The sequence below is a fragment of the Rhinopithecus bieti genome, unplaced genomic scaffold, assembly GCF_001698545.2.
Source record: "Rhinopithecus bieti isolate Rb0 unplaced genomic scaffold, ASM169854v2 scaffold_65, whole genome shotgun sequence".
NCBI classification, from domain to species: Eukaryota; Metazoa; Chordata; class Mammalia; order Primates; family Cercopithecidae; genus Rhinopithecus; species Rhinopithecus bieti.
Window position 1 is genome coordinate 2,912,316 of NW_016803344.1, and position 17,781 is coordinate 2,930,096.

Consider the following 17,781-nt stretch of genomic DNA (forward strand, 5'->3'; position numbering starts at 1 on the left):
TTGTTGGCCAGGCTGTGTCCCGAACTCCTGAGCTCAAGTGATCCATCCTCCTCGACCTCCCAAAGTGCTGGGATTACAGGCATGAGCCACCGCACCCAGACCCTCACCACAATGTTTAAACCACAAAGTATTGTCTGGCCCCTTCCTGCATCCCAGACCACAAACCTGGGGTGCAAATTCATAGTCCACACTCATATCTACAGGCGAATCTCTAACCGCAAACTCACTACGGCTGACATTGTTTCCCTAGAAGTGAACTCACCCAAACGCATTGACAGACAGCCCAGATGTACCACTGATACGGTCTGACCTCATTGTGGGGCTCTTCAAGAACTGGAGAACTGACAGTGTGCTGTTCTTAAAGGGAAAGAAGGGCAAGGATCTATGGCAGCTCCAGGGGGAAGCTCTGGGCCCCACCCCAGAGCAGGCTTTGAGGGCATCTCAGGAAGTTTATAACAGGCTGCAAGAAATGTTTGCGCACACGCAGTCTATATCCCTGTGAGGCACACTGTACCAAAAGCTGGATCTAAGTTTAGTTCATTTCTGAGATCTTCCCCCTTTTCAAGATCCTCTAAAAATAGCTTCTGTCTTACTTAGGAAATCTGTCTTGCTGTGGAACACAAATGTGCTGATTTGAGTCCAACAGAAAGAAGTGTTACTGCCTGAGAGAAATACCGGGGCTCTTAGTGAGGGACATGGGTCGGTAAGGAACTATCCGAAATTACTTTCCTTGCCCTTTAGAAGGTATGCAACGGCCCCACCTCCCCACCCCAACCCCGCCAAGGTTCTACACTAAAAATGCAGTGGAGAGGGAGCCTCACCGTTGAAATTTGGCGAATCTAGGAGGGAGATACGGGCAGCGTTCCAAGGCCTGCTTTGCAACACAGAATGTGTCAGTGAGAGAAATGCTGAAAAACAGAGAAGAGGAAGGGCTGATATTTCCATGTTGGCAGTTGATCACATTCAGTCTTGTTCAGCGAAGCCGCTTCAGGGCTGTTGCCATGGGAACCAGACGTGATTCAGTAGTTTGTTGAATGCAGCTTCCATGGGCTGAAGTTCTGGAGCTGTATCAGGGTTTCCCCCTCTTGTCAGGTGTTTTGAAGCTGCCAGAGTATTTTCTTCCAATATGTGGGGTTTTTTTCTTAATTTTTAATTTTTTTTTAACAATACAGATGGAGATTCTCTATGTAGCCTAGGCTGGTCTTGAACTCCTGGGTCCAAGCATCCTCCTGCCTCAGTCTCCTAATTTTGTTGTTGTTGTTTTTGTTGTTTTGTTTTGTTATTTTGTTGAGATGGAGTCTGGCTCTGTCGCCCAGGCTGGAGTCCAGTGACACAATCTCGGCTCACTGCAAGCTCCATCTCCTGGGTTCACGCCATTCTCCTGCCTCAGCCTCCCGAGTAGCTGGGACTTCAGGCACCCGCCACCGCATGCCCGGCTAATATTTTGTATTTTTAGTAGAGATGGGGTTTCACTGTGTTAGCCAGGATGGTCTCGACCTCCTGACCTCGTGATCCGCCAGCCTCGGCCTCCCAAAGTGCTGGGATTATAGGCGTGAGCCACCGTGCCCGGCCCTAATTTTTAATATATATTTTGTGTAGAGTCAGGATCTCACTACGTTGCCCAGGCTGGCCCCAAACTCCTCTGCTCAAGTGATGCTCCCACTTTGTATTCCCAAAGTGTTGAGATTACAGGCATGAGTCCCTGTGCTTGACCCCAATACATGTGTTTTTCTTTGTATTTTGTAATGTTGTCATGTTTTAAAATATATATTTGCACATTTTTGAGACAGGGTCTTACTTTGTCTCCCGGGCTGGAGTGCAGTAGCATGATCATAGCTCACTGCGGCCTCCACCTCCTGGGCTCAAGTGATCCTCCTGCCTCAGCCTCCCAAGTAACTGGGACCACAGGTGTGCACCACCACCCCCAGATAATTTTTTTAAATAATTTTTTTTGAGACAGAGTCTTGCTTTGTTGCCCAGGCTGGAGTGCAGTGGCGCATCTCTGCTCACTGCAACCTCCATCTCCCGGGTTCAAATGATTCTTGTGCCTTAGCCTCCTGAGTAGCTGGGACTACAGGTGTATGCCACCACACCTGGCTAAATGTTTTGTATCTTTAGTAGAGATGGGATTTCGCCATGTTGGCTTGGCTGGTCTTGAACTCCTGGCCTCAAGTGATCCACCCACCTTGACTTCCCAAAATGCTGGGATTATAGGTGTGAGCCACTGCCCCTGGCTTAAAATAATATTTGCAGAGACAAGGTCTCACTATGTTGCCTAGGCTGGTCTCAAACTCCTGAGCTCAAGCAGACCTCCTGCCTCAGCCTCCCAAAGTGCTGGGTTTACAGGTGTGACCCACCATGCCAGGCCACAAGTGTTTTTAATTTCACTATCTATGAACATACCAAACAGCTGAAATAAAATGGCTAAATGCAGGAGCCTCATATTTGTAGGATTTTGATTATTTTGTCAGGAATGAAATAATTTGGCACATTTCCCAGAAGGGGCCTGTGCTTGTAAATTGCATGTGGGTGCATGATGAATTCTGCATCCCAATGTAAAAGACAGAGATCACCAAGATCAGCCCTGATTTGTAGCCTTGCTCGTTCCTGACCGTGCTGGTTCAGGAAAACATTCATCATCGCGGCGACTTCCTTGTAACCTTTCCAAGTTCTTCACGTTCCTCATTTGTTCAGACTGGACAGTTCTCTGGTGAGAGTCTGGCCAGACATCCTGTCTCTTTAACCACCCAATGAGGTGTATCAGCCCTCTTAGTTGCTCACACAACACATGTGGATAGGCAGCTGATACTTAGAAAATCTGATCTGGGATTCTGTCCAGAAATGCCCACAGCTGTCAGTGTGTAGAAATCAGCACACATTGAACAGGAAGCGATGAGGTGGAGGCTGGAGAAGTGGCTTCTGAAAGGACTGAGTTGCGATCCAGGTTTGGCCTCTCAGTGACTTGTTTCCTTTTCCACCACTGCTTCCAGATCCCTGGGATGTGCTGCCCAGATTCCTCCTCGCGCTGGAAGGATTTCTTCTCTCAGCTGCTGAAAGTGTTGTCAGCTGATGGCTGAGTGCCTGTCCAGGAACTGCCCTCTTCTAAAAAGAGCCACTCCACTCCAGGCCACTTCCTTCCTGGGCATCCCACAGACAATACCTGGTTTGTGGAGCGGAGACAAGAAAGGCCCGGCCCCCTCACTCCCGCACACATTGATCCAGTGCAGGCACATCTGAAGGGTCACCTGGCTGGCTGCAGCCCTTACTCTGCCTCGCAGCCCAGCTTTCCCTGCACCCCGCCTTACTACCTAGCCTTCCCTTCCACAGGTGCAGGTCTCAAGGACACTCCCTAATAAACCTGCACACGAATACTCTTCTCAGAATCAGCTCCTGGAATACAAATCTGCAACAATTCTGAACTTTCCAAAGGAAATTCCTCCCCTATTTATGCAGTGCAATTTTGGAGTGATTTATTCCATACTCAGCCTCAGGCTTAAGGCATTAGGAAAAGCCAGCCTTCTCCTCCTTTCCTGGGCCACAATTATTTTTGAATCAGGCCGGTGAGATAATGAGAAGTTGGCTGAAGCCTTTCAAAAAAGTAGCTTTCCTAATTTTCCAAAAGATCCACCAGAAGAGAAGTTTCTACGTTATTGGATGTGAATGAGGAACATGCATGGGGCCTTTGACTTCCTGACAGACACCTCGAGATGTTGAGGAAAGATGCTTGCTGAGATCACAGCTGACTTGAGAAAGAGGAGGTGAGAAATAATCACAAGATTTTACCTACTGGCTCACACTACACCTGCCCAGCCTCATCAGAAGACAGGCTTCCCCTGGATTTCTCAATTTGGGGGCCAATATGTTACTCTTAGGCTAGTTGACTTCGAGTTCCCCATCTGTAAAATGGCATTAGTGATACTGCAGCCTACCTTATGGGGATGTTTTAGAGAATAAACCATCAATGCATTCAGCACATAGAAAGAACTCCATAAATGTTACTGATTTTTTTTTTTAAGACAGGGTCTTGCTCTGTTGTCCAGAATGGAGTGCAGAGTGTTGTCCAGGCTGGAGTGCAGTGGCGAGATCACAGCTCACTGCAGCCTCAACCTCCCAGGCTCAAGTGATGCCCCTGCCTCAGACTCCTGAATGAGTAGCTAGGACTATAGGTGTGCGCCACTAAGTCTGGCTAATTTTTTTGTAGAAATGGGGTTTGGCCGGGCACGGTGGCTCAAGCCTGTAATCCCAGCACTTTGGGAGGCCGAGGCGGGCAGATCACGAGGTCAGGAGATCGAGACCATCCTGGCTAACATGGTGAAACCTCGTCTCTACTAAAAAATACAAAAAACTAGCCGGGCGCGTTGGCGGGCGCCTGTAGTCCCAGCTACTTGGGAGGCTGAGGCAGGAGAATGGCGTGAACCCGGGAGGCGGAGCTTGCAGTGAGCTGAGATCTGGCCACTGCACTCCAGCCTGGGTGACAGAGCGAGACTCCGTCTCAAAAAAAAAAGAAATGGGGTTTCACTATTTTGCTCAGGCTGGTCTTGAACTCCTGGGCTCAAGCAAACCTCTGGCCTCAGCCTCCCAAAGCGTTGGGATTATAGGCATGAGCCACTTCACCTGGCCTGTTACTGATTCTTATGGTTTTCAAAACCCACGGCTGATTAACATGATGAAAGACAGTGTGTTTTCTTTAAGCATGGGTTCCTTGAAGGTACAAAGGTCTTTCTTTGACAATTGATACTTTCCTTCAGCCTGTACTTTGAAGTTTGATCCAGAGCTGAGATTTTCAAACAATTTTAAAGCAATTACATTTTATTATTTATTACTATTGTTATTATTATTTTGAGACGGGTCTTGCTCTGTCACCCAGGCTGGAGTGCAGTGGTACAATTATGTCTTACTGCAGCCTCAGACTCCTGGGCTCAAGTAATTCTCCCACCTTGCTTCCTGAGTAGTTGGGACTCCCGGCACGTGCCCCCATGCCCATGCCTGGCTAATTTTTAAAATTTTTGTAGAGACAGCATCTTGCTATGTTGCCCAGTCTGATCTCAAACTCCTAGCCTCAAGCAATCCTCCTGCCTCGGCCTCCCAAGGTGAGCAGTGCCATTTTAAAAAATTGAAATCCCAGCTGGGCGCAATGGCTCATGCCTGTAATCCCAGCACTTTGGGAGGCTGAGGTGGGTGGATCACAAGGTCAAGAGATTGAGACCATCCTGGCCAACATGGTGAAATCCCATCTCTACTAAAAATATAAAAATTAGCCGGGCATGGTGGTGCAAACCTGTAGTCCCAGCTACTCGGGAGGCTGAGGCAGGAGAATCACGTGAACCCGGGAGGTGGAGGTTGCAGTGAGCCAAGATTGCACCACTGCACTCCAACTTGGCAACAGAGCGAGATTCTGTCTCAAAAAAAAAAAAAAAAAAAAAAAATTGAAATCAATGTAGAAACTATAGCTATGATATACATAATAATAATTTTTAAAACGTATAAAGCACTTACCAGGTACCATGCTTAGCATTTTACTTATAGATTCTGTGTGTACACTTGTGTTATATATGAGTCACTGAAACCTCCCAACAACCCCGTGAGGTAAGCACTATTATTATCTCTATTGTAGTTCTTTGGGAACCTCTCCCTCTGCATTCACAAGAGTGCAGAGGATCCCATGTGGAATTTCATGACTATGACTCTCTATTTACTCAGAATAATGGATGCTTTGAATCAGCTTTGGGTCACAAGACTTTTTTAAAAAAGCAGGAAATAGAATATATGTAGGACAAACAGCCGAAAGTAATAACTACACACACACACACAATATTCATTTCAGAGCTTTAGCTGGGTCTTTGTGTAGCTGAGAGCAGTTGTTGAGAGGCACAGCAGCTCAGTTACAGACCTCCTTCATATTCCAAACAGGCTTGAGAAGACACAATTGGAAAGGAGAAAGGGGAAGGCAAATTAAGAAAAGGAATGAATACTGCCTTATATAGAAATGTGAAATTGTATATTCACTGGGGAGCGGAAACTGTGCAAATTATAGGGGGTGTTTGGAAAACATTTTACTTCCTCCATTTGCGCTTAGACTGCACTGAGAATTTATGTTTGTCTTTAGGAGACTATGTGTGTGTATTTGTGTGTATATGATCCTTTGGTTCACTGGTGGGCAACTAAGAAATTAAGAGTTGTGCCCGGGAACAATGGCTCACACCTGTAATCCCAGCACTTTGGGAGGCTGAAGCAAGTGGATCACCTCAGGTCAGGAGTTTGAGACCAGCCTGGCCAACATGGTGAAACCAAAAATATAAAAAATTATCCAGGTTTGGTGGTACACGCCTGTAATCCCAGCTACTACCAGAGGCTGAGGCAGGAGAATTGTTTGAACCGGGGAGGCAGAGGTTGCAGTGAGCCGAGATCGTGCCACTGCACTCCAGCCTAGGCAACAGAGCTAGACTCTGTCTCAAAAAAAGAAATTAAGAGTTGTATCTGCAACTACACTGGTAGGAAGATTTGGAGTTAGAGCATCCACGTCCACACTGGACTTTTTGGTGAGATTTGGAATGCCAAGACTTCGAGAATTGTCCTGACCCCCTTGCCCCAAGGCGTTGCTCCGGACCTAATAAATCAGTTTCAGGATGATGTACTGCTCAGGGAGGGACGTAGACAAGGACCCAAAACTAAGTCCTGTGGGCATGGGCTGGGGTTTTGAATGGGGTTTTGAATGGGCTATGTATGGCAGTCAAACAGGATGTTCAACAGGAAGTAGGAAGTGAGTTGGTGGGGGCAGATTTAGAAACTGAAGTGTGCCAACAAGAAAACCCAGTGAAGAATTGAACTTTTCAGATTTTCCTTTTTTTTTTTTTTTTTTTTTGAGACATAGTCTCCATCTGTCATGTCACTCAGGCTGGAGTGCAGTGGTACGACCTCGTTTCACTGCAACCTCCGCTCCCAGGGTCAAGTGATTCTCCAGGCTCAGCCTCCTGAGTAGCTGGAATTACAGGCATGCACCACCATGCCCAGCTAATTTTTGTATTTTTAGTAGAGATGGGATTTCACCATGTTGGCCAGGCTGGTCTCAAACTCCTGACCTCAAGTGATCCGCCCACCCTGCCCTCTCAAAGTGTTGGGCTTATAGGTGTGAGCCACCATGCCCAGCCAGATTTTCCCTTTAACAAGAGGAAACTTCTTACATAGCCTAATTTTTATATGCTTTACTCACATATTTCATACGTAGTTTGAGATTACCGCAACCATTTAATGAAATCTGATACACTCATATACCTTGTGAATCAGGGTGATTTGGGGGAATGGGACGTGGGGGACAGGCTGAAAAATGATGTGGTGGTCCAAGGCAAAGAAGTGAGAGATAGGTCTCTCAGGCCTAGGGAACTAGTGGGATCCAGGATGTGGATGTCAAACAATCCTTGAGTGCCCCACATATAACACAAAGTGCTGCACTTCAGGAACCCAGAAAACTGACTACTGAGTTATAAACATAATTGGGCCAGACATGGTGACTCTCCCCTGTAATCCCAGCACTTTGGGAGGCCGAGGCAGGGGGATCACCCGAGGTCAGGGGTTTGAGACCAAACTGGCCAACACACAGTGAAACCCTGTCTCTACTAAAAATACAAAAGTTAGCTGGGCATGATGGTGCATGCCTGTAGTCCCAGGTTCTTGGGAGGCTGAGGCAGGAGAATTGCTTGAACCTGGGATTGTGCCACTGCACTCCAGCCTGGGTGACAAAGTGAGTCTCTATCTCAAAAAAAAAAATTAGTTTATTTTGCGAAGGTTAACGACCCGCCAGTAACACAGCCTCAGGAGGTCCTGATGACATATGCTCAAGGTGGTCAGGGTACAGCTTGGTTTTATATATTTTAGGGAGACATGAGACAACAATCAATACATTTAAGATGTACATTTGTTCGGTGTGGAAAGGTAGAACCACTCAAAGCAGGGGCTTCCAGGTCTTAGGTAGATAAGATGCAAACGATCGCATTATTTTGAGTCCCTGATCAGCCTTACACTGAATACACAATTTACATATGAGAGCAGGGTAGAGGAATAGTCACTTATGCCTTAGTCCGGCTCAGTGAATCTGCATTTTTCCAAAAACAGTAGGGCAGAAGAAGCAATTAGATACACATTTGTCTCAGGTGAGCAGAGGGATGATTGATTTCTGGCCTTTGTCCCACACCTGTGAAGATAGCGTTCGATTTACATTGCCGGGGTGAAATCCAACGGAACTGTTTTAGAGTAAAGATCTCGAGGCTCACAGGGAATTTCTTTGTAGGCAAACTGCAAGGAAGGTATGTAGCTTTTTTTTTTTTTAAATATTTGTAGCGATCTTATTTAGGAATAAAATGGGAGGCAGGTTGCCTGACGTAGTTCCCAGGTTGACTTTTCCCTTTGGCTTAGTGATTCTGGCATCACGAGATTTAGTTTCCTTTCACATACCCAGGTCCATGACATCCAAGTGCATTTTGGTAGGTGTTGCTGCATGACAGGATGTCAAGGTGGCAAGAGAGAAGCGTGGTGTGGGACGGGAAAGAAGGGGCTCCAGCTCAAGATGCCCGCAGCCAGTAGTGTCTCTTCAGCCTCTTGGTGCCTCAGATTTCTCTTCTTTACCATAAAAGGGTTGCAAATTTCACCAGTAGAGATTCATTTTTGTATCCTAACATCTTTCCTCCAGCTAAAATACACATACCAGCCAGGCATGGTGACCTGTAATCCCAACACTTTGGGAGGCTGAGGCAGGTGGATCACTTGAGGTCAGGAGTTCGAGACCAGCCAGGCCAATATGGTGAAACCCCATCTCTACTAAAACTACAAAAATTAGCTGGGCATGGTGGTGGGCGCCTGTAATCCCAGCTACTTGGGAGGCTGAGGCAGGAGAGTCGCTTGAACCTGGGAGGTGGAGGTTGCAGTGAGCTGAGATTGTGCCGCTGCACTCCAGCCTGGGTGATAGAGCAAGACTCCATCTCGGAAAAAAAAAAAAAGAATCCTTGAATCCACCTATGACTTGTAAGCCTTTCCTCCCCTGTTTCAAAATATTTTGCCTCTTTAGGCTGAGCCAATGTACATCTTCCATATATTGATTTATGATTTTACCTACAATTCCTCTCCCTAAAATGTTCAAAACTAAACTGTAACCTGACTGCCCGGAGCACACTTTCTCAGGCCCCCTTGAGACTGTTCCCTAGGCCATGGTTACTTATACTGACTGGCTCAGAATAAAGCTTTTAAAAATATTTTATAGAGTTTGGTTTTTCTATTAACAACATATATCAAAATATCACACTGTGTGCCATAAATATGTGCCATTAGTACGTGTCAATTAAAAATAATATGAAGTCAGGCGCGGTGGCTCACGCCTGTAATCCCAGCCCTTTGGGAGGCCGAGGCAGGCAGATCACGAGGTCAGGAGATCAAGACCATCCTCACTAACATGGTGAAACCCTGTCTCTACTAAAAATACAAAGATTAGCTGGGCATGGTGGCACACGCCTGTAATCCTAGCTACTTGGGAGGCTGAGGCAGGAGAATCACTTGAACCTGGGAGGCAGAGGTTGCAGTGAGCTGAGATCACACCACTGCACTCCAGCCTGGGTGACAGAGGGAGACTCCATCTCAATAATAATAATAAGGCAAAAGAAAGGTCTAGTCATTAGGTATTTATGCTAAAGTGAACTTATTCAAGAACAGGCTTAGATGGAGGAGAAGAGAGAATTGGAAGGGATGTGGTGTAGACCTCTGAGGTGGAGGATGAGCACAGAAAGGGGAGATCACACAGACCAACATCAATGTTTGATGAGAACTAATCAGTTGAGTGAAGGAAAAGTAAAGAGATTTGACAGTGTCACCTTTCCAAGGGAATAAGGAAATTAAATCTATGTACATGTCACAGCAGTAAGAGCTGAGATTTACTGAATGTTTGTTCTATTGATAAATAGTCACTAGTTGTACTGTTAAAAGCCCAAAAGAACCCTTGGGTTTCTTCCTGGGTTGTGCTGGGTTGTGGTGTGAGTCAGATATACTTCAGAGTGGAAAAACTAACTTCTTTATTCCTTTTTTCCTTTCCTCTCTCTCTCTCTCTCTCTCTTTCTTTCTTTCTTTCTTTTTTTTTTTTTGAGACAGGGTCTCACTCTGTTGCCCAGGCTGGAGTGCGGTGGCATGCTCTCGGTTCACTGCAACCTCCCAGGCTCAAGCAATCCTCCCACCTCTGCCTCCTAAGTAGCCACCATGCCAGGCTAATTTTGTTTATCTTATTTTTTTCTTGCAGAGACAAGGTCTCACTATGTTGCGCAGGCTGGTCTCCAACTCCTGGACTTAAGCAATCTTCCTGCCTTACTCTCCCAAAGTGCTGGGATTACAGACATGAGCCTCCATGCCTGGCCTAATTTCTTTCTTTCAGATTTTCTCCCTAAAATATATAGTCGATGTTCATTTTCTTTTCTTTCCTTTTTGAGATGGAGTCTCGCCCTATCATCCAGGCTGGAGTGCAGTAGCACGATCTCAGCTCACTGCAACCTGTGCCTCCCAGGTTCACACCATTCTCCTGCCTCAGCCTCCCAAGTAGTTGGGATTACAGGTGCGCACCATCAAGCCAGGCTAATTTTTGTATTTTCAGTAGAGACGGGGTTTCACCATGTTGGTCAGGCTGGTTTCAAACTCCTGACCTTGTGATCCACCTGCCTCGGCCTCCCAAAGTGCTGGGATTACAGGCGTGAGCCACCACGCCCAGCCTCATTTTCTAATATAGTCATTCATTAAGAATGTAGGAAAGGTCTCTGTTTTATCAAAATTCCAAAACAAAAAATTGGTCAATGATTTTTTTTTTTTTTTTAAATTTCAGGCCCAGTACAGTGGCTCAGGCCTGTTCAAGACTGGCCTGAGAAACATGGTGAAATGTTGTCTCTGCAAAAACTTTAAAAGTAGCCAGACATGGTGGTGCAGGCCTATAATCCCAGCTGTTTGGGAGGCTGAAGCAGGAGAATCACTTGAACCTGGGCTGTCAAGTCTTCAGTGAACCTAGACAGCATCACTGTATTCCAGCCTGGGCAACAGAGTGAGACCCTGACTCAAAAAGAACAACAAAAAATTGAATTAGAAGTCATAGGTTTTTGGCTGGGTGCAGTGGGTCACGCCTGTAATCCCAGCATTTTGGGAGGCTGAGGCGGGTGGATTACAAGGTCAGGAGTTCCAGACCAGTCTGGCCAATACGGTGAAACACCGTCTCTACTAAAAATACAAAAATTAGCTGGGCGTGGTGGTGCGTGCCTGTAGTCTCAGCTGCTTGGGAAGCTGAGGGAGGAAAATTGCTTGAACCTGGGAGGCAGAGGTTGCAGTGAGCCGAGATCACACCACTGCACTCCAGCTTGGGCGACAGAACAAGACTCCATCTCAATAATAATAATAATAAATAATAGAAGTCACAGGTTTTTGTTTGTTTTTGTTTTTAGACAAGAACTTACTTTGTCGCCCAGGTTGGAGTGCAGAGGTGCCATCTCAGCTCACTGCAACTTCTGCCTCCTGGGTTCAAGCAATTCTCGTGCCTCAGCCTCCCAAGTACCTGGAATTACAGGCGCACGCCACCATACCCGGCAACTTTTTATATTTTTGGTTGAGATGGGGTTTCACCATGTTGGCCAGCCTGGTCTCAAACTCCTGGCCTCAAGTCATCTGCCCACCTTGGCCTCCCAAAGTGCTGGGATTAAAGACATGAGCCACTGCATCCAGCCTCGATTTTTGTTTTGTTTTTTTTTTTCAGTGAGAATGTTGGAGAAGGTGATCCCTCAGGTCTCTTTCAGCGCTGAAATATTTTGGTTTTGTGTCTTGCTTTGCTTTCTGAAAGTGGCAGTGTTTGAAGGAGGCCCATGCCTGCAGGACCGAATTAAACAGAGCTCAGAGCTAGCCAATCTGTCTGACTCATTGAGAACAGAAGCACACACCCTGTTAGCATTTGTTGAGCAATGAAGACAGAGTTGCGTCTTGTGTCTTCTGTCTCATAGCATTTCATAAGTTCTTTCAGAATTTCACCAGACACTGAATTCAAGATACAGCTGATGCCTTTTTTTTTTTTTTTTTTTCGGAGACGGAATTTCGCTCTTGCTGCCCAGGCTGGAGTGCAGTGATGCCATTCGGCTCACCACAACCTCCTCATCCTGGGTTCAAGCCATTCTCCTGCCTCAGCCTCCCAAGTAGCTAGGATTACAGGTGCCTGCCACCACGCCCATCTAATTTTTTGTATTTTTAGTAGAGACAGGGTTTCACCATGTTGGCCAGGATGGTCTCAAACTCCTGACCTCAGGTGATCCACCCACTTTGGCCTCCCAAAGTGCTGGGATTACAGGCATGAGCCACTGCACCTGGCCAGAGCTGGTATAATTTTCTACATAGAAGTTGAACTGGGTAACTCAGTGCAGAGCCCAGTACAAACAACCCCTTTAGAAGCAGCCAATCTGGAGACAATATAGGTCATAAGAACAAAAAAAAAAGAAAAATAGAAGCAGCCAAGAAAATGGCCTTAGCAGTTACAACATGCTTGGACAGTTTAGAGAAATCTCTTAGCCCAATCATATGATTCTTATGGTTAAAACAACAACAGCAACAAAAAGTTTTCTCCAGATATTCTTTTAAATTTTTCATTGAATCCTGAATAGAGACTGTATTAAAGTGGCATGAGAAAATGCAAACAGCATTTCAGCTCTACCTCAAGCTTTCTTCCTTATAGAAACAAATATAAACAAACAGCTAGCCACATTTCCTCCTCAGCGTTTCATCAGGGACAGATGAGCCTGGGAATTTTGCCCTTTTTGGTATCTAGTGACTGTTTCTTTCCCTTCTTCTTTTTTTTTTTTTTTTTTTTTTTTTTTGAGACGGAGTCTCGCTGTGTCGCCCAGGCTGGAGTGCGGTGGCGTGATCTCAGCTCACTTACAAGCTCCACCTCCTAGGTTCATGCCATTCTCCTGCCTCAGCCGCCTGAGTAGCTGGGACCACAGGCGCCTGCCACCATGCCCAGCTAATNGGAGTCTCGCTGTGTCGCCCAGGCTGGAGTGCGGTGGCGTGATCTCAGCTCACTTACAAGCTCCACCTCCTAGGTTCATGCCATTCTCCTGCCTCAGCCGCCTGAGTAGCTGGGACCACAGGCGCCTGCCACCATGCCCAGCTAATTTTTCGTATATGTTTTTTTTTTTCTTAGTAGAGACAGGGTTTCACCTTGTTAGCCAGGAGGGTCTCAATCTCCTGACCTCGTGATCCGCCCGCCTCGGATCCAAAGTGCTGGAATTACAGACATGAGCCACCATGCCCAGCCTCTAGTGACTTACTTTCTATATGTAAAAATAATTTTAGTTGTCTGGAGATTTGCCAATACAGGCTTAATCACTGCAAAATAAATTTATTCCCAGAGAATTTTATCTGTTCCCTATTTTATGACTTATTTTGAAGCTTGAAACATTTTTGTTTCTTTGGAGGATGATTTGAATTCACTTAGAAGAATATAGGCTCCTTTGTGAGCTAAAATTTCAAGATCTATAACCTGACAAAGGTGATTTATGGCTTTTATAAATGTTGGAGGCCGGGCACAGCGCCTGATACTTGTAATCCTAGCACTTCGGGAAGGCAAGGTGGGCAGATTGCTTGAGTCCAGAAGTTTGAGACCAGCCTGGGTAACATGACGAAACCCCATCTCTACAAAAATAGAAAAATTAGCCAGGTGTGGTGGCATGCACCTGTAGTCCCAGCTACTTGAGAGGCAGAGGTTGGGGGATCACCTAAGCCCAGGAAGTCGAGTGAACCGTGATTATGCAACTGCACTCCAGACTGGGTGACAGACTGAGACCCTGTCTCAAAAAAATAATAAAGTTAAAATTACAAAATAAATGCAGCCGGGTGCGGTGGCTCATGCCTGTAATCCTAGCACGTTGGGAGGCTGAGGCGGTTGGATCACAGGGTCAGTAGTTCAAGACCAGCCTGGACAAGATGGTGAAACTCCATCTCTACTAAAAATAGAAAAATTAGCCAGGCGTGGTAGTGGGCGCCTGTAATCCCAGCTACTCGGGAAGCTGAGGCAGGAGAATCACTTGAACCCGGGAGGTGGATGTTGTGGTGAGCCGAGATCGTACCACTGCACTCTAGCCTGGGCAACAGAGCAACAGAGCAACAGAGCAAGACTCCATCTCAAAAAAATAAAAAAAAAATAATAATAAATAAATAAATGCTGGCTGAGCATGGTGGCTTGTGCCTATAATCCTAGCACTTTGGGAGGCCAAGGTGGGTGGATCACTTGAGGCCAGGAGTTCGAGACCAGCTTGGCCAACATGGTGAAACTCCGTCTCTACTAAAAATACAAAAATTAGCCAGGGCTGAGTGTGGTGGCTCACACTTGTAATCCCAGCACTTTGAGAGGCTGAGGCAGGCCAATCGCTTGAGGTCAGGAGTTCAAGACCAGCCTGGTCAACATGGTGAAATCCTATCACCACTAAAAATATAACAATTAGCCGGGCATGGTAGCACACGCCTATAATCCCAGCTACTCTGGAGGCTAAGCAGGAGAATCACCTGAACCCAAGAAGTGGAGGTTGCAGTGAGCTGAGATCATGCCATTGCACTCCAGCCTGGGCAACAAGGGTGAAACTCTGTTTCAAAAAAAAAAAAAAACTGGCCGGGCATAGTGGCACTGTACCTGTAATCCCAGCTACTAGGGAGGCTGAGTCAGGAGACTCGCTTGAACCTGGGAGGCAGAGGTTGCAGTGAGTCGAGATTGTGCCACTGCACTCCAGCCTGAGCGACACAGCGAGACTTCATCTCAAAAAATAAAATAAATGCTGGAAAGCAGGAGCTTCAGTCAGTTTAATTCTCTGAAAACTTGCTGATGATATTTATGCCACACTTAGTGATTTGTTAACAAAACAGAAGAGAAGCTGCTCAAGGTGTTAGAAGAGAATTCAAATTCCTGAGTAGGTTTTAGCCAAATAAGTGACAACTTCAGGCATATAATTATTAGGAGATCTGTTGTCAGCTCCGTGTATATGACCTAAATTTTCACCTTCGAAACAAAAGGGAGAAGTTATAGGGAGAACATACAGGGTATGTTTTCTACATGTTGATAGTGTCAATGAAAAGAAATTGACAGTGCTGGAGCCCATTCTGAAGTTTCATGCATGCACTCGTATAGCATTTGAGTTGAGTTCAAACCTTTTTTCACTCTACCAATGTCCATCTCATGGGACTTTGATCTGAGAGGAGGAATAAAAAGAGAACAACAATGAGCTCTAATATAAAACACAGGAAATGAGGCTCGTGAGAAAGTTATTCTCGTCTTTATGTGTTCGGTTGAATGCCGCTGTGCCATGTAGGGCCAAGATTGCAGCCAAACAGGAACTGGGTCACTACACACTTTCCACGGAAGGGGGTCTCAAGAGTGTCCTTAGTTGGGGTTTGAGATGCCGATTCACCTTATCGATGTTTACTTTTTAAAAAAATAGTTGGGTTTTTTTGAGACAGAGTCTCGCTCTGTCACCCAGGCTGGAGTGCAGTGGTGCAATCTTGGCTCACTGCAGCCTCAACTTCCCAGGTTCAAGTGATCCTCCCACCTCAGCCTCCCAAGTGGTTGGGGCTACAGATGTGCACCCCCACACCCAGTTAGCCTTTCCATGTTTACATATGGGTGGAGTTGGGTATGACTGGTCACACCCAGCAGGATGCCCAGTTAGGAGAGAAGCAGTTTGTTGTTTACGTGGTGTTTGATTTGTCTAAGATCTAATAAGTTCCTCAAAAGTCTTTCTGTTTCCTCATTTGTGGAAAAATTGGGTTGGTATTATGACTGTGGGAATAACTGTGAGGACTGAGGGGAAGAAGGAGCTAAAAAGAGAATAAAGGAAACAAAGACGTTTGCTTCAGATAGGATGGTCAGAAAGTCTGCTTTAGTGGACAATAATTAAGCTAAGGTCCAGAGGAAGGGACAAAGGTAGCATGGGAAGAGTAGAGGAAGAGCTTCTAGGATGAAGGAACAGTATAGCAAAGACCCCTAGGCTGGACAGGACTAGCATTGTATGCCAAAGACAGAGTGGCATGAAATGAGCTTGAGTTTGAGAGGATGGGTAGAAGCCAGGTCTTGTAGCAGTTTAGAGGGCACCACAAGTTTTTTATTTTATTTTATTTATTTATTTATTTATTTATTTATTTAGAGACGGAGTCTTGCTCTGTCACGCAGGTTGGAGTTCAGTGGCATGATCTCAACTCACTGCAACCTCTGCCTCCTGGGTTCAAGCAGTTCTCCTGCCTCAGCCTCCCAAGTAGCTGGGATTACAGGTGCCCTCGACCAAGCCTGGCTAATTTTTGTATTTTATCACAGACAGGGTTTCACCATGTTGGCCAGGCTGGTCTCCAACTCCTGACCTCAGGTGATCTGCCTGCCTTTGCCTCCCAGAATGCTGGAATTACCAGTGTGAGCCACTGTGCTGGGATTACCAGTGTGAGCCACTGTGCCAGGCCCCAGTTTATATTTAATTCTAAGTGTAATGGGAATCCAGTGAAGGAGGTTGCATAGACTGTGAGTGATCTGATTTTCATTTTTTAAGATAGACCTATTTTCTGGGTAGAGAATGGGTTGGATAGGGCAAGGAGATGGGGTGGTAATGGAGAGGGTAAGGAGATGGAGTGGTAATGGAGGTGGATAAGTTTGAAATGGCTTTGGATACAGAATGAACAAGACTTGTGATGAATTGGATGTAGAGAGTGAGGAGAAATAAATGAATCCAGATATAAGGAAATTTCCTACTAGTGTGGTTAAAAAGGAGGTGGTGCTGCTTACAAGACAAGGAAAGCCTACTGTGGGAGAACAGGTTTGGGAAGGGAGGAACCAAGAGCACCAGGAGATACACTGTGCTGTCTATGAATTTCCTGGTTGGAATATTAAGAAGGCAGGTGAATGATAGCAGTCTGTTCCAGGAAGAGATCAGGGCTGGAGATATAAATGTTGATAATGCTGGTATTGAGATGGCATTAGAGTCATGGGATTGGATAAAGTCATTCAGAAAGAGAGCAGAGGAGCTCCAGTAGTGCAATTGCTTAATGTGTGGTACTTACATGACAGAAAGCACAGAAAGAGCAGAAACATGACTGGGTGCAGCGGCTCACGCCTGTAATCCCAATATTTTGGGAGACCAAGGTGGGTGGATCACCTGAAGTCAGGATTCCGAGACCAGCCTGGCCAATGTGGTGAAACCCCATCTCTACTAAAAATACAAAAACCAGCCGGGAGTGGTGGTGCATGCCTGTAATCTCAGCTACTTGGGAGGCAGAATAGTGGTTTGAACCCAACAGGCAGAGGTTACAGTGAGCTGAGACCCTGCTGTTGCACTCCAGCCTGACTCCACCTCAAAAAAAAAAGGGGGGGGGGAAGAGATGTAATGATAAAGATTCTCAGCTTTATTATTATTATTCTCTTTTTATTAACAAGTAGAGATGTGGGCCAGGCACGGTAGCTCACACCTGTAATCCCAGCACTTTGGGAGGCTGAGGCGGATGGATCACTTGAGGTCAGGGGTTCGAGACCAGCCTGGCCAGCATGGTGAAACCTCATCTTTATTAAAATACAAAAATTAGCCAGGCATGGCGGCAGGCACCTGTAATCCCAGCTGCTTGGCACTCTGAGGCAGGAGAATCTCTTGAACCCGGGAGGCAGAGGTTACAGTGAGCTGAGATCATGCCGCTGCACTCTAGCCTGGGTGACAGAGTGAAACTCCCTCTTAAAAAAAAAAAAAAAAAAAAAAAAAGTGAGGTGGG

The 17,781-nt window shown here is 46.1% G+C and overlaps 1 protein-coding gene across 1 annotated transcript in view; it reads left to right on the forward strand.

Moving 5' to 3' along the window:
• The first annotated feature begins 6,723 nt into the window (after positions 1-6,723).
• Positions 6,724-17,781, forward strand: part of LOC108533020 (glucoamylase-like) — a 66,191-nt gene continuing 55,133 nt past the window's right edge. The window contains exon 1 of the mRNA XM_017877375.1: positions 6,724-6,760. Within this exon, the coding sequence (XP_017732864.1) occupies positions 6,724-6,760 (37 nt within the window). The remainder of the gene's footprint in view (positions 6,761-17,781) is intronic.